The sequence below is a fragment of the Leucopleurus acutus genome, assembly GCF_964270905.1.
Source record: "Leucopleurus acutus genome assembly, chromosome: 4".
Classification (NCBI taxonomy): domain Eukaryota; kingdom Metazoa; phylum Chordata; class Mammalia; order Artiodactyla; family Delphinidae; genus Leucopleurus; species Leucopleurus acutus.
Window position 1 is genome coordinate 113,214,658 of NC_139146.1, and position 22,836 is coordinate 113,237,493.

At 43.3% G+C, this 22,836-nt stretch overlaps 1 protein-coding gene across 1 annotated transcript in view; it reads left to right on the top strand.

The window, feature by feature from the left end:
• The window catches only part of FRAS1 (Fraser extracellular matrix complex subunit 1), a gene marked incomplete at its 3' end in the record, with an annotated part of 462,769 nt that extends 450,642 nt beyond the window's left edge, over positions 1-12,127 (top strand). Inside the window, exons 71-74 of the mRNA XM_082837588.1 lie at positions 4,621-4,787; positions 7,662-7,867; positions 9,066-9,212; positions 11,534-12,127. Coding sequence (XP_082693714.1) covers positions 4,621-4,787; positions 7,662-7,867; positions 9,066-9,212; positions 11,534-12,127 — 1,114 coding nt within the window. The remainder of the gene's footprint in view (positions 1-4,620; positions 4,788-7,661; positions 7,868-9,065; positions 9,213-11,533) is intronic.
• Between the last annotated feature and the right edge of the window lie 10,709 nt (positions 12,128-22,836).

The following is a 22,836-nucleotide window of genomic DNA, read 5'->3' on the forward strand; positions in this document are numbered from 1 at the left end:
GTTAGGTATTGATCACTGGTTGAAAATGTTGTGACCAGAGGCTGCAGGAACTTGACCCTGTATTTCCCTCAGGAGCAAATGGTTCACTCTTCACTCATTCAGTGTTCATTGCAACGTTATAGAATGTAACTGCTGCGGATAACAAGAATCAACTGTCCATCAGCCCATCCCCACCTGTGACCTGAGACTGTCCGTGTTGTGCCAATGTTCACTCATTCAGCCAGTATTTATTCAGCTCTTATCGTGCACTTGGCTCTGGCCTCGGCATGGAGACTAGAGGAGAGGATTAAAAGTCACCTCTGCTCTCAGGCAGTGTATAGTCTAGTGCCACCTTTCTAGGAGCTGAGCAAAGTGAATAGAAAACATTTCAGAGGAAAGACACTGAAGACAGAATCTGACATTATCATTAGGAGAAGATAATTTGGAATGTGACTTTCAAATGAACAGTCTGAGAGGTGGCCATTGGATTTGGCAATGGGGAAGTGGTCGATGATCTTGACAAAGGGCAGGTTCAGTGGACTGAGGGCGATGAAGCCTGACTGGAGTGGGTTCAAGAGAGGGAGGCAAGAATGTGGAGATAAGAGGGAACAACAATGCTTAGGGAATTTTGTTAAAACGGATGTCAGATAGAGAGGCATTAGCGGGAAACAGATGAAGGGTAAAAGGAGGTTTAATTTGTTTGTGTTTTAGGGTGGAAAATATTTCAGGATGTTTGTATGCTGGTGGGAATAACCCTATTGGTCTGTTAGGGGAAATGTGACAATGCAGGGGGAGGAGGGAAGATCTGCAGAGCCGAGTCCTTGAGTAGGGCAGGGGATAGACCTGGGACATGAGGGGAAGGGCCGGCCTTAGCCAGAAGCACAGAGAGCTCATCCACTGGAAGAGGAAGGCAAGCACAGTCTATGGATACAAGTGAAGGGAGAATTAGCAGACTGGGAGGGGAAGGATGACAGGGGAGACATCTGACTGAGTCTGTTTTCTCCATGAAATGAGAAGCCAAGCATTAGCTAGAAGTGAGCAACAATGAGGTTTGAGAAGAGAGGAGGAAGTAAAACAGAGTTGTCTCAGAAAGTGGGAAAGTAAGCACGGTAGAGTTATAGCTGGCAGCAGATCGGCAGTGCTGAGGGCCCCATTGAATTGTTTTTAATATTACTGATGTAAGATGAATAGCACACATTTAAAGTACATACAATTTGATCAATCTTGACATACGTGTACACTCGTGAAACATCACCACAATTAAGATAGGGAATGTATCTGTTTCCTTCAAAAGTTTCCTCATGGCCCTTTGTTATCCCTCCCTCCCTCCCATCTCACCCCAGGCCACCCCTCCTCCCCAGGTGTCCGCTGATCTTTGTGTCACTAAAGATTACTTTGCATTTTCTGCTAATTTATATACATTTATATATATACGTGGCATCACACAGCATTCTTTTTCTCTAACTGCTTTTGTTCAACACGATTATTTTGACTCATTCATACTGTTGTGCATATCAGTAGTTTGTTCCTGTTATTGCTGAGTTGTATTCCATGGTATGGACACACTAAATTTGTTTATCAGATCGGTCAGTTGATGGACATTTGGGTTGTTTCCAGTTTGGGCTATTATAAATAAAGCTGCTATGAACATACATAGACAAGCCTTTATATGGACACATGGTTTCTGTTTTCTTGTGTAAATACCTAGGAATGGAGTGGCTGGATCCTATGGCAGATATATATGTTTAACTTCTTAAAAAAGTGTCACACCATTTCCCAGTGTTTATAAATGTGTAACTGTGTGTGTACATTCCCACCATGAGTATGTTAGTGTTCCAGGTCCTCTGCATCCTGGTAAACATGGTCACTGAGGGTCTGGTGTGGCTGGAGAGTTAATGAGTGAGATTAAAAGAAGAGGTGAGCTGGGAAGATAGGAGGTGGTAGTTAGAGAGGGAAGTGTTTGAAAATGAGTTTTTTTGGAGGAGGTGCCTAGTGTGATGGTGGAGGGTAGGTGGCTGCAGTGGGGAGGAGAACTCGCTGTTTGGAAGTGAGGACTTCAAGGAACTGAGAGGCTAGGGGACTAGAAGTTTCATCCGTGCAGATGTTGAAATCACGGATACTGAGGGCAGGAGCAATGCTGGAGAGCCCGTAGTCAGCCAAGTGTGGGAGGGATGGTGACCAGGAAAATGGCGGTTGGTTGCAGAAAGGAAGAATAGAGGGCAAATCGTCTGAAGAGACTTGCTGGGGAATTTTTATTCATGTAATAAATTTTTTAAATTATGAAATATTTTAGATACCCAGAAGACCATATATTGTGGATATATAAAACCTCAAGAACATTACCTAGCTGCAATGAATTGGGTATCCCTTGGGCTATGATACTGATGATAAGAGAATATAATAACTACCACTGCTCTTAGTGACCGTGTATGGAGTGCAGACTGTGTGCTTACTCTGTACTAAGCTCTTAACATTCAATCTGCATTACAATGATCCCCCACAAATGGGTACTGTTATCTCCATTTTATAACTAATGAAACTGGGAGTCAAAGAAAAAAAAAGAAATAGAACATTTCCGCTACCATTTAAACAACCTCAGTGCCCCTTTCAGCTGTACTCTCCCCAGCTCTCCACTAAGGTAACCACTAGCCTGATATTTGTACTTATCATCCCTTGTTTTGGTTTATGGTTCACCTCATATTTACTTCTACATGGTTTTGCATGTTTTTGAACTTTATATAAAAATTTCATACTGCGTGAATTCTCTCTGCAGCTTTTTTTTTTTTTTTTTTGTGCGGAACACGGGCCTGTCACTGTTGTGGCCTCTCCCGTTGCGGAGCACAGGCTCCTGACGCGCAGGCTCAGCGGCCATGGCTCACGGGCCCAGCCGCTCCGCGGCATGTGGGATCTTCCCAGCCCGGGGCACGAACCCGTGTCCCCTGCATCGGCAGGCGGACTCAACCACTGCGCCACCAGGGAAGCCCTCTGCAGCTTTTTTTTCCCTCAGTGAATCACTTGTTGATTCATAAGTTGATTCATCATTTATGTTGATCCATGTAGCTGCAGTTTGTTTTTCACTGCATTAAAGTAGTCTTCATAGGAAGGGTCCACAATTTATTTGACCACTCTATTTGGCTTATAATCCCAGATCCTCTCTATTACAAACAATACTCTATGTGTCTCTTAGTTACATGTGTGAGAAGAGTTTCTCCAGGGTAGGTGCTGGATTTTTTTTTTTTTTAAGAGAAGAGAGGAAAAAAGATTTGAAATGGCAAAAAGGAGCAAAAAAGGCATTAACCCCTTCTCCAGTCCCAGTGCTGTGTGGGTGTGGAAGTCTGCAGTGTGAAGAGTATTGTTGGAGTGTACTGAGGCCTCAGGGTTGATATTCTTCCCTTACATCAGGGGCATCCTTACCTGTGGGTTCCCTGTTATTCCCAGGGTGACTTTCCCCCTTGGGCCTAATTTTGCTTTTGATCATCTCCATATCTTTCAATATGGATGCAGTAGAACTACAACACAACAAATAATCAAGCCTGACTGGAAATTCAGACTTAATTCAAAAGAATTGTGTCTCCTATTATGCCTATTTTTGTGAGTCTGTCGTACGTATAACCTTGTAAGTCATCATTATCATCATCTCAAGTCCTTTCTTCATTCTCTTTAATCAATAAGTATTTATCAAGTGTCTTACGTCCTGGCACTGTGTGGATTCTGGTAATAAATACCAACATCAACAAGAAAAAGCTATTTCCCTGAGTCAGATAAATGAACTCTTGGTACAATTAATGGTTATATCAAAGCTGTTGAAGCATGGTCAGCCTTGGTTTGTGTGGGTTTCTCCTACACCCCAAGTTCCTCCTACACCTCAGCCCTCTCAAATCCACCCCCTGGAGCAGCTTCAGTTAAAAGTAGGGAATGATCAGATGGACTTGACTGGACGAGTAAAGCATTCAAATTATCACTTGTGCATTATTCTTTAACAAACATATGTGTTAGGAGCTTGGCCAGCATGGCAGGTACAATGGCGAGCAGATAGGCATGGATTATGACTCTGTGGAACCCACAGTGGGTGAAGCAGACTTTGATCACACATTTAAACAGAATAGCAAACCACAGTAAGTACTATGAAAGAAAAGTGCACAGTGTGATGAGAACAAATGATAAGGGATCTGACCCAGCCTGGGAGGGAAGAAAAAGAGGGTAAGCTTCCTAGAGAAAGTGGTGCTTGAGTTGAGATCTGAGAATAAGAGTTCACTAGGCAAAGGACGGTGGCAGAGGAAGAAGGAGTGTTCCAGCAGAAGGTTCAGCAAGGCCAAAGTCAGGAAAGTTTAAATTCATTACCGCTAATCTCAAATCGGCCCTCAGGGCTTTCCAGAATGAGAAGGCCAGGAAAAGCAAAGAGCGTTGTAGAGTCTAAAGACCAGTTAGATTATTCCTGCTCCAAAGAGCAGATGAACCTCGTAAGGACCTGAACTAAATAAAGACTCTCGGCTGCAGACATCTCTTTATTCAGTAAATATGTAGCACCAACAACAAAGTACTGTTCACAATCCTGAAAAGGGTGGGAAAGGGAGGGCAGCTCAAAGGGCAAATGCAAAGTCGACCCTGCTCTCAAGAAACTCTTGTTTTTCCCACATTTAGATTCCTGATACCCATTGCATTCCAGCAGACCAACCGCCCTGTCCCTGTTGTATACTCGCTCAATACTGAATTTCAGCTCTGCAACAATGAGAAGGTGTTCCTGTTGGACCCCAACACATCTGATATGTCACTGGCGGAAATGGATTACAAAGGGGCCTTCTCCAAAGGTAAGTCAATCCCTTCACCCGCAGACAGAGACTCCGCCTGGACTTGAGAAGCTTTCGGATAGGTCCTTGGACTAGCATCTCTGCTCATTGGCTTTCAGTGAGCTCTCCAGGGAAGATTCCCCCAGCGTTGGTTCCAGGGCAGCCAAGGTTTAGTCCAGGAACAGACCCATATTCTTCCTTCAAGCTATTTCAAAATAAGATCACATTCTTGGTGCGATAATGATCAGCGGTGCGGTACTGTGGAAGAGCACTGGTCTGAGTAGTAAGAACACTGGGGTTTCCAACCAGATTCTAACCCACTGTCTGACTTGGGTAAACTGCTTCACCTCTCAGTTCCTCAGAGAGATTGCAATATGACCCTACTGCCTGCCAGCCTCAAAGCTATGCCAAACATACGTGTCCTCTCCAGCAGGCTTTCTCTACTTGAAATGGCTCCTCTGTCCCCTCCCTGTCCCGAATAGGGTTCCCTTGACTTTCTTCTCCTTCGGGTCTCTATCTAAATGTTAACCTCCCAATAGACACTTGCCTTGATTTCACCAGCCAATCTAATATAAGCCTTCATAGTTGTCACGTTCACAGAATGCTGTTCATTTTTTATAGTACTTATCACAATTTTTAACATTATTATATATATTTTTCTTTACTTATTTATTGCCTATCTCTACCACTAGACTGTAAATTCCATTAGAACAGAGATTGTGATCAAATACCAAATTTGCACACCATACCACCAGTGCCAAGGTGCTCAATAAATATTTGTTGAATGAATTAATAATAAATGAATCAATCATCTGCCTTGTCTCTCAGTTATCTCTTCTGCCTTTCTCTTACTTTTAATCTTCTGCTCACATCTGTGTTTTTTTCCCTCATCCTAAAAACACATCCCGTAACAGAAAAAGAAAATCTCTCATCCCTACCTCTCCCTCAAACTTCAGCCCATGTTCTCCTTTGCTTTTCTCTGAGAAGCTTCCTGAGGGAGTGGTGAGCACACGCTGTCCTCATGGCCGTTCTTCCCAGTCACTCCTCCATCCGTCTGCTGCAGGCTGGGTTTGTCCTTCCACGGCTCAGAATCCTCTCCCGTCCATGACACCAAACCTATGGATTTGGACACTTTTTTCCTGTTTGGTTTCCTTTGCACCAGCCTCACCTGACACCATCTTACCTCTCTGGCCACTTCTCACTCTCCGGCCTTGGGTCTCCGTCCTCTGCCCCATCCGTGTTGCTGTGTCCATGTTCCGTGCTTGACTCCTGTTCTCACTTCAGTGCTACTCCGGTCATCCCCCTGGCTTGGCTCATCCCTTTACCCTGAACTCTTCCTAACCTCCTGCTACCCCACAGCCATTCCACAAAGATTGACCTTGTCCCTGGTCCCTCCTGAGCTTCATTTCCACACTCCCACATGCGGACCCAAACTGCCAAACCTCTCCAAGCGGGTGTCGTTCAGACACCTAGAGACGTCTAGAACTGGACTTACCTCCCCCCAGACGTGTTCCTCTCACGTCCACTGCCCCACTGACTGCATCACCATACTCCAGGTGGCCCAGCCAAAGACCTCAGGGCTATCCTCTGCTTCTGGTTGCCTCCTGTATCCCATCTATCATAAGATGAATGCTTCCAACTCCTAGACATTTCTTGAATGCATCCCCTTGCCTCACTGCTATATTTTGGATACCTATTTCTTGCTAGAGCATTAAAATAACTCCCTACCTGTGATTCTGGTCTCTTTGTCTTCATTCTCCATGTTTCTAAAGCCCAGGTGCGTTGACATTAAGCCCCCGTTTAAAACCTTCCGGCGTTCCCTGTTACTCCTATACTCAAGTCCAGAATCCTCACACCATTAATCAACCTTCCCGGGAGTCTCTCCTGCCAGAGCCCTCCCGACGCCCTCCAGCCCAATCACTGGCCTACCCAGTGCCATAGTAGACGCTCGGGATGAACATCTGAAGTCAGACGAATTTGTGCTCAAATCCTCCCCACCACGTGTCCCAGATATGCAATGCTGGACAAGTTATTCAAAACAGGGATAATAATTGAACCTATCTCTTAGGCCCTTGGGAGGATTAAATAAGCTACTGTAGGTAAAGAACTTGATGCCCTAGCGGAACTAAGGAAAAGTGCCTACACCGGGGCTGGTGCCTTCCAGCGTTCCGTATTTTGTACCTGGACTTGCTTTTGGCTAGATTGCCCTCCCCAGCTTCTCCCACCCGCCTCAAATGCTCTATCTGACAAATGCCTGCTCATCGTTCAGGATACTGCCCAACGTCATCTCTTCTTTAAATCCTTCCATACCTTTCCTCAGGAAGATTTTTGTGCTCAGCCATATGCTCACTTGATGTTACGTACCTTCCGCTGTTGTACGCAGCAGTATCGCATGGAAGTTAATAGTGTGGGTTTCTCGAGACAAAGCACTTTGACTTTGAATCTCACCCTCCGCACTTACTAACTTCGTGACCTTGAACAAGTCACTTAACCACTCAATTTCCCCCTCTGTAAAAAACCGTGAGCACTGCGTGAGTTCTTCCATGGGAAGGAGTTAGTACAGTACCTAGCAAATGGTATGAGTTCGATGAATGTCAGCTGTTATTAGCAATTGCTTTGCTTCTGTTTCTGCCCTCTCATCTGTGTCTCGCTCACCTTCGTATCCCCTGCACGTAACAGAGTGCTTGCCCCACCCTAAATACTGAAGTAACATTTACTGATTAAAAGAAGCTATACATGAATGAATGTGTACTTTAGGGGCACATGGACCCCACAGCTCTTCATAGAAAGGTACTTTTGACTCTATAGGAGCATGTTAAATCCTTCCTATCTTTGACACTTTTTTTCTTTGCAATCTTAAAGTCTGACCTAATTAATGCCTTGCAATCTTTTCAGGTCAAATCCTTTATGGCCGAGTACTTTGGAATCCAGAACAAAACCTTAATTCTGCTTACAAACTCCAGCTGGAGAAGGTCTATCTTTGTACCGGCAAGGATGGCTACGTGCCTTTCTTTGATCCCACGGGGACAATCTACAATGAAGGGCCACAGTATGGATGCATTCAGCCAAACAAACACCTAAAACACAGATTCCTGCTGCTGGTATGCTAACTGTTAGTGTTAAAGGACTGACACACGAGTAGCTTTCCTCAGCTATGGTTTTTGCCTGAAGCAGATAGAACCCCACTCTTGATGGTTTTCTACAGATATTGTTGCTGTTACTTCTATCAGCTTAATGTTAGTATTGGGTTGGCCAAAAAGTTCGTTCGATCTTATGAAAAAACCCAAACGAACTTTTGGCTAACTCGATACATATTACCAACTGTGAAGGTTTGGTGGGTAACAAGACAAGCTGTTACTGATGTTCTAGGAAGAGGAAAGTCTAAGCCAGTGTTTCTCAAAGTGTGTCCCAGACACCCCTGAACATCCCCAATATTCTTTCAGGGCATCCACAAGGTCAGAACTACTTTCATAATGATATGATGATGCTTGCCTTTTTCATACTCAGTCCCTCGTGAGTGCCAAGAGTACGAAGGTTTCATTGATAGGGATTCAGATTCGACATTGTGACTAATCTTTAGAAAAAGATACCACTTACTGAGCTTTGATTTAGTATCCAAAAAGAATATCCATAATTATCTGAAAAAGTTATTCAAACATTTCTCTGTCTTCCAACTACATAGCTTATGTGAGGCCAGATTCTTCATATACTTCAGCCAAAACAACATGTCACAACAGATTGAATACAGAAGCAATTGTGAGGATCTGGTTCTTTAACAGAGATTTGCAAAAATGTAAAACAATGCCAGCTCTCTTTTTGGGAGGTGGGTGTGAATACAGACACTTTCACTAAAAAATATGGTACTTATGTTAACATGTAGTGAGTTTCTCATTTCTATTTTAAAATGAATTTTTTTAAATTGTTAATTGTAACATAATTACAGTGTTAATTTTAATACAGTAAATATTGATAGATATCAGTCACATAAAATGAAACTTTGGGGGGAGGTGGTCCTTAATTTTTATGTTCTGAGACCAAATAGCTTGAGAATTGTTGGTCTAGGCTCTCTCACCCATTGGGTTTTGAGATCACAGAGGCCACCAAGTGTCCTCCCCTGAAGAGGGCAGTCGGTGCCCAGAGGCAGCAGTCAACTTAAGGAGAGGGCTCCTGCGGCATGTGCCCTCCTGACCCGACCCAAAGGAGGAGTGGAGAGTACCTTTCTCCTCCCAGTGACTGCCACCTGCCAGCTCAGTGGTTCTGTCTTTCTAAATCTTGCGTTTCTTTTTTCTGAAATCCTAGGACCGCAGTCAGCCAGAGGTAACGGACAAGTACTTCCACGACGTGCCCTTTGAAGCCCACTTTGCTTCTGAGTTGCCTGATTTCCACGTGGTCAGTAGCATGCCAGGCGTGGATGGATTTACTCTGAAGGTGGACGCACTCTACAAGGTGAGTGTGGTGAGAAGAATAGAAGCACAGGATCAAGGTCACTTTAAAGGTTACAGAAAGGAGGATGACATCATCTCTTTGATGTCAGTTTCTTTTTATAACATTCTTACTGGCAGGTCTTTTTTTATTGTTGTTAAGCTCATCATTCAGCCAAAACTTTACCGTCTATCCAATAGACCAATAAAATTCTTTAATTTGCATATACTCACTCATCATGGCTCTTTGCTGCACCAGCTGATTTTCACAGGCATGTGGAAATATTTAACAAACTCATAAATACAATTCAGTAATTTAGAATGGCAAGAATTACTAGTATTCAATAAGCAAAAATACTCTAAGTCCCAGTAATAAAAATAAACTTCCAAGATCAAATTCCACTCTTCTCTGTCTCCCAATAGTAAGCCATGACCTTGGATTTCAGAACTTTTATCACTCTTCAGAAGTTATTTCAAAATCATGGAGGGTTTCCATGGGGGCAGATGAGAGGGAAATAAAATACTTGATGACAAAACTCGGGGAGGATCCAAGAAGTGTTAAGATTTAGCAGATTTTTGTCAAGTATCTGTGTATTATGCACAGAGTAGGTGGTTAGTGAATATTTGTTGAATGACTATTTTTGTCAAGTATCTGTGTTATGCACAGAGTAGGTGGTTAGTGAATATTTGTTGAATGACTCTATTTTTGTCAAGTATCTGTGTATTATGCACAGAGTAGGTGGTTAGTGAATATTTGTTGAATGACTATTTTTGTCAAGTATCTGTGTATTATGCACAGAGTAGGTGGTTAGTGAATATTTGTTGAATGACTATTTTTGTCAAGTATCTGTGTATTATGCACAGAGTAGGTGGTTAGTGAATATTTGTTGAATGACTCTATTTTAGCTAAAGTTCATCAATAAATAGTAAATTGGCATAGAAAACAATAAAAGTTACTGGGAATAAATGTGATTATTAATACTATTACTCCACTGCTATCAATAAAGGCCAACACATCATAAGTGATGACTGAGCTAAAGAAACCCTGAAAGGTAAATTCTTAGGGCTATTTCATGCACAGATAGTGAAACTGAAAAAAAATGTGAATATCTGACCCAAGATCACCTGAATGTGGAAATAAAACAGGACCCCAAAATATTCGGTTCAGTTCTCTATTCACAGACACCAACCATGGCTAATGCTTTTCTTTTTTTTTCTTTTTCTTTGCTTCATCAAAACCTTTCTGCTACAGTTACAATGGCATATTTACTAATCTTTAAATGCGCCATACATAGTCTTACCTCAACATTTTTCTTAAAGGGTGCCAGTTATGGTCTGATTTATTCCATGACTTTAAAAGCAAGAGGTTCTTTAGTGGATCAGTTTCCTTTCTTTGTTTTGTTTTTTTTTTTTTGCGGTACGCGGGCCTCTCACTGCTGTGGCCTCTCCCGTTGCGGACCACAGGCTCCGGACGCGCAGGCTCAGCGGCCATGGCTCACGGGCCCAGCCGCTCCGCGGCATGTGGGATCCTCCCGGACCGGGGCACAAAACCGTGTCCCCTGCATCGGCAGGCGGACTCTCAACCACTGCGCCACCAGGGAAGCCCCCTTTCTTTGTTTTAATTGAAACACATTTGATATACCATATTATGTTCTTTTCAGGTGGACTCCAGTGGCAAGAATTACTTGCAGTGATTTGACATTTGCATACGTTATGAAATGATCAATGTGATAAATCTAGTAACCATCTGTCCCCATACAAAGCTATTACAGTATCATTGGCCATGTTCCTTATGCTGTGTATTACATCTCCTGGCTTATTTATGTGATAACTGGAGGTTTGTACCTCTTAAGCCTCTTCACATATTACAGTGCTCCCCACACCCTCCTCCCTCTGGCGACTACCCATTTGTTCTCTGCATCTATGAGACTGTTTTCATTTTGTTTTGTTTGTTTGTTTTGTTTTTCAGATTCCACAAATAAGTGAAATCATATGGTATTAGTCTTTCTCTGTCTAACTTATTTAACTTAGCGTAATGCTTTCTAGGTCCATCCATGTTGTCACAACTGGCAAGATTCTTTTTTATGGCTGCACGGTACATATATATACACACACACCCCCCACATCTTTTTCCATTCATCTATTGATGGACAGTTAGGTTGTTTCCATATCTTGGCTACTGTAAGTAATGCTGCTTTGAACACTGGTGTGGCTAATGCTTTTCTTGAAACCGTTTCTCTATTGGGGCTTGTGGTGGGCAGCTGTCTTTCCATTGCCTTTCCTCAGAGGTGGCCTGTGGGCAGCAACGACATGTTCGCTTTGTCTCGCCATCTCCTCCTTCTGCAGGTGGAAGCTGGACACCAGTGGTATCTCCAGGTGATCTACGTCATTGGACCTGACACCATCTCAGGTCCCAGGGTCCAGCGCTCTCTCACGGCCCCTCTGAGGCGCAACCGAAGGGACCTGGTGGACCCCAGTGGCTGGCTGACCCTTGACGAGTCCCTCATCTATGACAATGAAGGGAACCAAGTCAAGAATGGCACCAATATGAAGTCGCTGAATCTGGAGATGGAAGAGCCAGCTGTAGCTGCGTCTCTATCCCAAACCGGGGCGTCTATCAGCAGTGCCCTTGCTGCCATCATGCTCCTACTTCTGGTGTTTTTGGCGGCTTGTTTCATCACCAGGAAACGCCAGAAACAGAGGAAGAAGCCGCCCACGGGGGACATTTTGGAGGAATACCCTCTGAATACCAAGGTGGATGTGCCCAAGAGGGGCCTGGACAGGGTGGAGAAGAACGTGGACAGACAGTACTGCACTGTGCGGAACGTCAACGTACTCAGTGAAACCGAGGGTGCTTATGTGTTCAAAGGTGCTAAAGTAAAAAAATTGAATCTGGAAGTCAGAGTTCACAACAATTTGCAAGACGGAACAGAAGTTTAATGGAGGAGATCCATGAGTATTTTTTTTCTAAAATCATTTTTATAAAACGGGGGAAAATACTGGTATTTTTATAATCTTGCTGATTGAAAAGGGAAAACTATAGCTTTGAGTGGCGGAGGCGCACATCACATGCATCAGCTCACAGCTGAGCTACCTCATTAAACAAAGAACCACTGAGACCCCAGAGGATGGAAGTAGTTCTTTCCGTGGATCCCATTAACCACGTCAGCAGTGACAAATTGTTCCTTCTGTAAGGCTGATCTTAGAAAGCCAGTGTCTGGTGTTAGGACAGGAGTGAGCTCCACAGCTGGTGGAGCTCAGAGGGCTGGGGGTGTACCAGGCAGGTCTCAGAGGGAGAGAGACAGGGATGCAGGGCCTTTGGTCTCCTCCCCCCACTCCAGCTCCCTTCTGCTTGAGATTTTCCTTGGCCTGGGCACAGCAGAGTTCACGTTGCTGACGCCCAGGTTCTGCTCAGAATTCTGCTAATCAGCACCTGTGTGTCTGCTCGTGTGTCCACTTGACAACCTGCCCTCCATGGCTTCTGATTGTACCTTGCATCACCAGCCCTTTTCACCTGGGAGTTCAAAGTAGTCTGGACTAGAGCATTTCTCCACAACTCAAGGGAGAAACCTCAGCCTCGCCTGTCAGGCATCAGGCACAGTGGAACCCTCCTTACGGAGGGGGGGACTGAAACCTGGGGAAAGGAGGGACCTGGCAGGCGCCTCAGAGAACATCAGTGATGCCCTGCACCCTAGGCCCAGCGGATGCCCTTGTGCCCGGCTGGTTTACACTGCAGCCAGGACACATCCAGACATCCTCCCTGACAAAGGATGCCACCAGGCAAGATTGCCGCACTGTGGCCTTTTTATTCAGCATTGCTGTGGATGCTTGAAACACCTACCACAGTTCCTGCTACCCCAGGCTTTTCCCAGTCCAATAACAGACAAGCCGTGTGCTTCGCTAGCTGTGGGGTTTTTATTTTGTTAGGGCTGCAGAAAAGTCAGAGATTCATTTGAATAAAGCAAATTAGGAGAAAGCTCAGGCCAGAACGAAATCAGAGTTAATGGATGCCAGCTAGTCGTCATAGCAGAAAAGTACTAGTACTCACAGTAGAAAAGTACTAGTACTCCCAGCAGATAAAGTACTGGTACAGCAGATAAAGTACTAGTACAGCAGATAAAGGCACCGTTCCTGGTACAGTGTTTCAGGGATTTCTCTTTCGGGGGTTCTTTTTTTGGTAGCTCAGGCACTTATTTTATTATATCAGCACATGACAAGGCCATGGACACGTGGCTTTAAAATGATTTCGTGTTCAAATAGCAGCTTGACGATGTACGTAGTGTGCGCACCGCTTGCTTTTGTGTTTCAGTTTTGTTTCTGCTGTATTGGCAAAAATATAAGCATGCATGTCGTGTTAGTTTGAACTGCAGGCACCATTCCATTGTTCAGGAGTAAAAGACACGTCCCCTTCCTGATGCACGGCACACTGTAATCACTGAGCAGATCACAGAGCATTCACATTGTGTAATATTTGTATTAGGATGACCCTAGCTCTTTGAGAACATTCCACACTGGAAATACTTTGGTCCTGAAAGCTAGAAAGAATGAACCGTGAAAGGTTTTAGGCATCTCAGCCAGAACCCAAGCTCCTTGAGAGAAGGGCGGGTGTGAGCCGTGCCTTGGGTTCTCCAGCAGTGCCTTGTGCACAACGAGCGCTCCAGGAATATTTGTTCAGTAAACAAATGAATGGTGTCATGGGTGAATGATAGAGGAATCGATTTAGGGAGGGGAGGAGAGAGACTATGGTGGCAATATCACAAGGGTAAGTAGAGGGGAAAAAAAACTATCTCTTCTACTTGGATTATAAAATAATCTTCTCATTGGAGCAAAGAAGCACCACTTGACATAGGCATGAATCTGGCAGTGGGCTTGAGGAGGACTGAACAGAAAAGCTGTAATAATGTATTAGCAGGAGGTGAGACTGTGAATCATTCTCCAGAGCAGGACATTTAGAGGAAAGTCTGACTTAGCAACTCCGAGCTGAGCACAAAGTTTGCAGGAGAAGATGAGTTGGAGTGAGTGAGCCCAGAACCTGATACTCCTGACTGCTCAGATGCTACTCGAGGCCAGCTTGGGTGTTAGGGCTGGAACTTCTGTATTGGACTCACGAACACCCAAAACTGGTGTCTCATGGCTGGAGAGCTCATCAGCTGAGCATGGAATCCTCTCCGGAACAACCTAGAAAGTTGATGCTAATTCTGCAAGGACAGGAAGCCAGTTGCTCATGGAGCAACGTTTGATCGGGCCTGTTGTTTAGCACTGCTCCTCGGTCCCTGAATGCTTGCACGTTGAAGCAGCAACTTTCCACTTGCTCGAATAGTCTTCTTGCACTGCCCTTCTCTTCCTGCTAAATAGGGCACATGGGTGGGCAGAATGTAGACAGATGGCAGAACGGAGCCAGTGCGGGAAGGAGTGGAGACTGATCTCAGAGTGCTCCTAGCAGCCTCCGTGGAACAGTTCTCGAATGACACGAGCAGCATCGCTGAGGACTGTGAGATTGTGAGTTATCGGCGTGAAAGGAAAGCCCTTGGGTATCCCCGCCTCCCTTCCTTTCTATCCCCCACCACATACACTTTATTGAGTGCTGATCCTTCCCTAGTGGACGCACACTTGTGAAATAGAAATCGCTCCGAGATGTACAACTGAGATGTACTTCTTTGATACAGAATTTTTCATTTCTTTTATGTTTTATACTTCATACTGGGAAGCAGAGAACTTGGTGACTGATGTGCAGTTATACTTCAGCCAAAGCTCTCCTTTCGGTTTTTCTAACGTGCTCACTAAGGCCTTGTGTGTGGTTTACTAACCTTTTATGCCATGTCTTTAGGTGAGAAGGAACAAAAGACCCGCAGGGGTTGCTATTTGCTATCACATGCTGGCTGTGAAGGCTAAAAGATAGAAGAGTCTGCACCTTTGCCCTTAGATTGTACCCCAGGCCTCCTGGCGGACTCACACAGATTCTTACAGGTAGATGCAGAAAGAGTGTCGGGATGTGTTTTGCACAGTTTTACAATAGTCAGTCTCGGTGTCCCACAGGTATTCATTCTTCTTGGATACGACACACCTGCTCAGACTTGAGTAAAACATCCGTGGTGCTGTCAACCTGATTTCTTGACTCTGAAATGATCTTTGTATTTCCAATACCAATTTGTGTGTTATGAATTTCTGATTTCTCCAATAGCATATGCCACTATATAAATTTGTATTCATAAACGACAGTCTGGTTGTGGTTTTTTTGCTGTGTTCATCTCATTAGATTCTTCATCTCATTAATGTAAGACAATGCCATTGAGATGGCAAAATCATTCTAAAATTTGAGACAAAGGTTTTTGGAGAAAATCCCTTTGAAGGGGTTGCATCCGAGACACTCGCTACTTGTGCTAAGATCAAGAATAAATGACCTATCCCCATATTATCATAGTTCTTCTTTTGCAATCTGTTGAAACCCCAGAACAAAGAGGAGTAACTAAAATCTCCGTGTGCAATACAATAAGATGATTATTTACGCTATATTTATCATCATCAAACCTTCTCATGACACTTGATATAGTGTGAAAATGGCTACGTCCTTCTGTACAGGCACAAAGATTTGTTAAGTGTCCGTGACTCACCCTGGAGATGACCAAAGCTCCAAATAAGAATTTATTGGCTCGTGCGGGAAAAATGGCAGAGTCAGAATGAAACTTAGCCCAGGCATTCTGCAAGCCTGTGCCTCTGTCCCCTCTGGGAAACCAGTGACAGTGGCCAGCAGGGCTCTGCTGGCATCCTTTGATGGCACATCTGCAAACCCAGCAAGACTTGAAAAAGCATTTTTTGATGAAATCTGGGGAAAAGATGCCACAACCAAACCTGGGATTTCCTTAGATGCTGTCGTGGGCTTCGTGTAAACTTTACTTCCTCACGATTTCCTATGATTGTCCCTTGCCTAACAGCAGGCTCTAAGCCCTGGGGTGCACTTCTCCCATGTAGAAGCTGTATCAGGAGCCAACCTATGAATTGTTAGGACTGGCTATGAAAATGCTTCCTGAGACCTGAAATTTCATGGCCATACAATGTAGGAAACTTGGGGGTAAGTGGCAGAAAATGAGTACTCATTTAGATTTTGCAATATCTCACAGACTAGGGTTTTGAAGAAACATAACGAGAACAGGAGAGGGAGACTATTGAGAATATCCTACTAGATTCAACCCCATGAAATTCCTAATTTTATAAGTTAAAAATAGTCCAGTATCAGTAGTTTACACTGCTCAACTTAATATTAAGATGCCACAGTGAGTAACAAAGATTCTATCCCCAAATGAGCCTGAGATAGCTCTAAGCAGGAGCCCTTTCAATGGCTTACTGAGTAGCTAGTGGCCCAGGTAAAGTCCTAGAAACAATATCAATAACATTTTGGGCACATCTGCCAATCAAGAGCAATGACTTCTTCACCTTCTCTACCTCATTCAGTCCTGGTGAAATAGTTGTAGGTCACTGTCCTGGATAATTTTCTTTGAAAGTTCCATATGAATCCCAGAATTTCAAGTCTTTGCACAAACTGATGTTGCTTGAAAATGGTCCAAAGCTCCTATAGCTCTAATTTAATGCTCGCCCCGAAAAATTCAGTCACTTGATTGATACAACAAAATAGACCCATGGTGCAACTCTCTCTAAAAAAACTAGCAGAATGTTATCCCCATGCTCATTTTGGTTTCAGGCTACCAAGCTCCAAGACCAGCAAATTATAAAAGTTTATTAGAATCCCAGACTGGGAGAGTTTCTGTAAATTGTTAAAAAAAAAAAAAAAAAAAAAAGGTTTCAAGATGTCTCCCTTAAACATTCTCACTAAAGGAATGTTTCCAAAATGAACCAATTGTCTATACTAGTAACACACAAAAGTCCCTGCGCTGCTTATTCTGTTTGCCTTCACACCAATTCTCTGCCCTGTTTATGCTCCAGGAAACAGACTTCCCGAAATTGCTTCTCCGAGACTTTCTTGCACCCTTGGCTTTTGGTTGAGATTGGCCAAATGGAGACATTGATGGGAAAGAAGTTAAGGTGTCTATCCCTTCCCACTGCCTTGCTGTGGTTCTGGCAGTGCCTGCATCCCTCCTGGGCCACAGGTCCTGTTGGGCAGCCCCCTCCCACTGTTCCTGTCCTTGAGGCTCTGACAACACCGTCCCTCACTTGCCCATGCAGACCTAGAGGTAGCCATGCTTTCATCCTGTCTCTAGTCCTCTGGCTTCATCACCCCTGTGGATTCCTTTAATTTAACCCTGCCCACGCTTCCATAGAGTCCCTTTTTTAAACTATTTATTCAAACCCTTTTAGTTTGCTATTTCTCTTCTGCCAGAACTATAATAGAGTCCTTAAATTCAGTGTCATTTGATTATAATTTTCTAATATAAATCAGAAATAATTAATCACTTGAACTCAAATCCTGTCTTAATTTTAAATTTGCCCATTATTATAATCAGTGGCACGCTGATAAATGTTTCACACCCAGCTTTTGGTGTCTGGGAAGGCCTGATTGGAAGCATTTGCTGGCTTCTGTGTTGTATATGCCCTCACCATGGCAGAATTTAACCTAATTTCACTGAACATGGAGATGGGAAGAGATACACAAGAACACAAGTTGATATAGCATTTCTACCACACAGATAAAGTAAACATAAATAACCTCAAGATCATCAATAAGAGTAAAATGTCAAGGAATTAGAAAGTTTGAGTACCTTTGCTTTTAACATAATGTATTCAATTGTGTTTATTTGATATAAATTTTAATAATGGCTCTGTTTACTTGCAAAACTCCTGAAAATTTAGCAATCGGCTCTCTCATGCTGGGCCGGCTCAGCTCACAACTGTGAGAGAAAACATAATATCCACAACCGCTTGGTCAATTTAACCTGCTTTTGTTAGTTTTTCCCTCACATTTTACGATACATTTAAAATATACCTCAATAACTTTGCTCTAAAATCTTATATTTGACTCTCAAATTGTTCTTTTTAGCAGAAAGAAAAGGTAATATAGGAAAATTAGCTTCTTGTAAAACTACCAAGTGGTTCAATGTGTTCAGAGTGGTGAAAGTTTCATCAAACAATTTTTTCTGTTTTTTTTTTTTTTTTTTTTTCTGGATGACTATAAACCTGGTTTCTGGGATCCTAGCATTTATCATTATTATCATTTTATCACCTAACATTTACTTCTGAGAAAACTCATCTGTTGAGGGAAAAGTATTAATTTTATAAATACACTGTAGCATGATTCTAGTCTAAATGGTGGTAACTGGGCAGTTGTTACAACTAGAAAACCTCAAAAAAACACAGTGCCTTTTATTTTAAAGTTGCCATCCTGAAACCAAAGAGTTCAACGCTGAACCTGGAATAATTAAAATAAATCCTACACGTAAACACCACCTGTTACTCATTTCCTTCTGGCTATAAATCCAGCTTTATTACTTACTGGTTGTGTGGGACAGAACTTGTAGAAGTTACTGAATTCCTCTGAGCCTCTCTCTGTATTTTCAAAATAGAGTAATCACACCTAATTTAAGCTGGTCTGTAGACTTGAAATAAGACCATTTAATTATTCAATTAAAATTTGGCTCTGATAGGCTGATCTAACTGCACTGCTTGGAAGGCAGCCGTAAACAACACCCAGTGTAGGTCATGCCCAGAGATGTTCCTATTCATTTCCTCTTACTGCTGCAACAGATTACCACAAATTCAGTGGCTTAAAACAACACGAACATGTTAGCTTACAGTTCTACAGGTCAGAAGTTCAAAATGAGTCCTACTAGGCTAAATTCAAGGTGTTGACAGGCTGCATTCCATCTCAAGGCTCCCGGGGAGAAACCATTTCCTTCCCTTTTCCGGTTTCTAGAGACCACCTATGTTCCTTAGATCATTACCCGCTCCCATCTTCAAAGCCAGCAATGACCAGTTGAGCTTTCTCATTGTACCATCTCTCTAGTTCAGATTCTGCTTGCCTCTTCCCCACTCAAAGACCCTTGTGATTACATTTGGTCCACATCATCCAGGATAATTTCTTTATGTTAAGGTCAACTGATTAGACTTACATGTGGAATCTAAAATACGACACAAATGAACTTATCTATGAAACAGAAACAGATTCACAGACACAGAGAATAGACTTGTGGTTGCCAAGGGGGAGGGGGATTGGGGAAGGGATGGATTGGGAGTTTGGGATTAGCAGATGCAAATTATTATATATAGAATGGATAAACAACAAGGTCCTATTGTACAGCACAGGGAACTATATTCAATATACTTTAATAAACCATATGGAAAAGAATATGAAACAAATAAGTTCAGCTGATTAGCTAACTTAATTCCATCTGCAACCACAATTCCCCCTTGCCGTGTAATGTAACGTATTCACAGATTCCAGGGGTTGTTGGACATCTTTGGGGACCATTACTCTGCCTACAACATATGTCTATCATAATATGGGGCAGAGTTTTGAACCACGGAAGCCAGAACACCCAAACCACTAGCCCCCTCCTGCTGCTGCTGTAAACCAGCAGATTGTCTCTTTTGCTCAAAAATTTACTTTCAGAAATGGAAGGGACCCACTCAGCGCATGCACCCATTTAGTCTGTATGTCTTCCCTGTCTGCTGAGCTGACAGGGGTCATGAGTAATGCCAGTTTCAGTTGGCAGAGAATGTGTACATAACTATAGAGCTTTTGAACGTAAAAGAAGAATGGCTTCACCTAGATTGCTGCCTGGTCCTTTCTCCTCCCCTCATTCCTGAGGGGCCCTTGGGGTCAACCTCTCAGCATTATATCTAGATTTATAAGCAGTACGCTGTAGCTGAGTGCTTTGGAGCCAAGTTGCTTGGGTTTGAATCTCAGCTACATGATTTGCTGGCTATGCAACCTTGGGTCAAGTTCTTATTCAGTCTGTACAGTTTACGCAGCTCTTAAAAATGATACAGAATAGGACCTACCGCATCTGGCTGGGGTGAAAACTAAATAAGATGATGTGTGCAAAGTATTTAGAACAGTGTAATGGGTACTGAAAAAAAAATGTTAGCTAAATTGTTGATTATTTTGTAGTCCCAAACACCAAAATAATATTTGGCTTAGTGGTTGAGTTTTTTCCCCAAGGAAACTCTGATTTCCATGCCTAACACTCTCCTGGGGTCTAGAGACTCTCAATATTTCTACCTGTCCCCAGACCTGAATATTGGATGTAGTCGTCCTTGTTCCATTTGACAAAGCTTGGCCATGTCGCTAGCTCCCAACTCCTCCCCATTGCCTCTCTGTATGCTGCTAAGATGGGTTAGCTTACTGTTCAGAACTATCCCCTCACTGCCCTACCCCCAATGGGAAAAGTGTACTTCCCCCTCCTTCGCCATTGGGCTCAGTCGTGTTACTTGCTTTGACCAATAGGATGTTAGCAGCAGTGACGCAAGCAAGGGCTTGAGACATGCGTGCACAGTTGGGTGCGCCCTCTTGTACTCTGACGTCACCAGGAGAAGAACTTCCTCCAAGTGGCTGTTGCCCCTTCAGCCAGAATGGACCCAGAATGGACCTGTGAAGCAGAGACACCTCAGCCATCCTGCAGAGCTGAGAGAATACATAAATGATTTGTTTTAAGCCCCTGTGTTTGAGGGTAGTTTGTTATATAGCATTATGGTGGCGGCAGCTAACTGATACATTTGTTCATCCTCTTAAGAGTTTTCACAATACAGCCCTGATTAAAAACTAATCATTGGGGCTTCCCTGGTGGCACAGTGTTAAGAATCTGCCTGCCAGTGCAGGAGACACGGGTTCGAGCCCTGGTCCAGGAAGATCCCACATGCCACGGAGCAACTAAGCCCGTGCGCCACACTACTGAGCCTGCGCTCTAGAGCCCACGAGCCACAACTACTGAACCTGCATGCTGCGACTACTGTAGTCCACGCGCCTAGAGCCCGTGCTTGGCAAAAGAGAAGCCACCCCTATGAGAAGCCCGTGCACCGCAAGGAAGAGTAGCTCCCACTTGCCTCAACTAGAGAAAGCCCGTGCAGCAACGAAGACCCAACAGATCCAAAAATAAATAAATTAATTGAAAAACAAAAAACTAATCATTGAACTAAACTAATCTGTATGCCTGTTCACATCTTCTCCTAGTAACCAATCACTCCCTATGCCATACAGTCAAAAATTTCTCCCTTTCTATCCTTATTTTATTTTCAAATGGTAATGTCATCAATTCACACACCTGTGAACAAGAAGCTGTATAAAATAATGTTCATTGCAGCATTATTCAAAGTAGCAAAATATTGAAACGATGTAATACCCATGATCAGGAGAATGAGGAACAAACCATGATATAGCCATAAAATGGAATACTATACAGCACTTAAAATAAATGATGAACCATTGCTACTAGAGTAGCTAGCATTGAACAGAAAGAGCCAGTGGCAGAATATACATCATGATACCATATATTTAAAGTTTAAAAATCTGCTAAAGAGTATCATATGTTTATGGCTATATCAATATTTTGAAACAAGTATAACAACATGCATGAGAATAATAACACTGTGATTACTACTGGGTTATCTTTGGAGAAAGAGTGAGGGACATGGGTCAGGAAAAGCACAAAAGGAACATCAATTTTATCAACATACCTTTTAAACTGTCTTGAAAACATTCTAAAAAAATACAGCATAATGTTTAAGATTTGATAAAACTGGGTGGTGAGTACACAGGTATCAATATTATTATAATATTATCATTTTTTCTTGGTATCTTTCAAAGATTTACAATTAACATTTTTAATAGCAGTGTTTTTAAGGAGCGGCTGTGGGAGTTATTATAAACTGCTTGCTATGATCTGAATGTTTGTGTCCCCCCAAAATTAATATGTTGATATCCTAATCCCCAGAGCAATGGTCCTTGGAGGTGGGGTCTTTGGGAGGTTGTTAGGCCCTGAGTGTGGAGCCTTCTTGAATGGGATTAGTGCCCTTGCAAAAGGGTCTCCAGAGAGCTCTCTTGTCCCTTCCACGGTGTGAGGATACAGTGATATACTTTTGTGTATTTTTCTCCGTTAATGTGTCTTATGTCATTTTAATTCTTAGAGCAGCCAGGAGAACCTAGAAGGGTAGAAGAAAATTTCTCCCTGCCTGGCAGGATAAAAAACCTGCCATTTACTCCCTCTGTGACTTTGCTCACTTTACCTTATCTCTCTGTGTCTCAGTTTTCTCATCTATAAAATGGGGCTAATAGTATCTACCTTATAGGTTTATGGTAAGATTTAAATTAGTGCATATCTGTGAAGAATTCAAAACAGTGCCCGGCACAAAGGAAATGCTAGATAAGTGTTACGGACTGTTATTAGTGTTTAGCTGTTCGTCATCCCGTACCAGGCCCTGAGCTTCTTGGGAGTGGGGACTGTCTGATCTCTGAATCCACAACGCCTAGAACAAAACAAGCTTGCACAAAATCTGAAGAAAAGCTTAATGTAAGTTAAGGAGAAGTGAAAATCGAGGACATGGGTTTCACTTTGAGGATGATGCGAGACTAGGGCGGTAGAGTTTTAAAGTCGCCGAGGGCGAAGGGCCGAAGGCGCGCCTGCGCGGAACTGGCGCCCGGACGGCCGCGGGGCGCGGCTTCCCTTTCCCAGCCTCCGGTGGCGATCAGGTGGACTCGGGAGGCG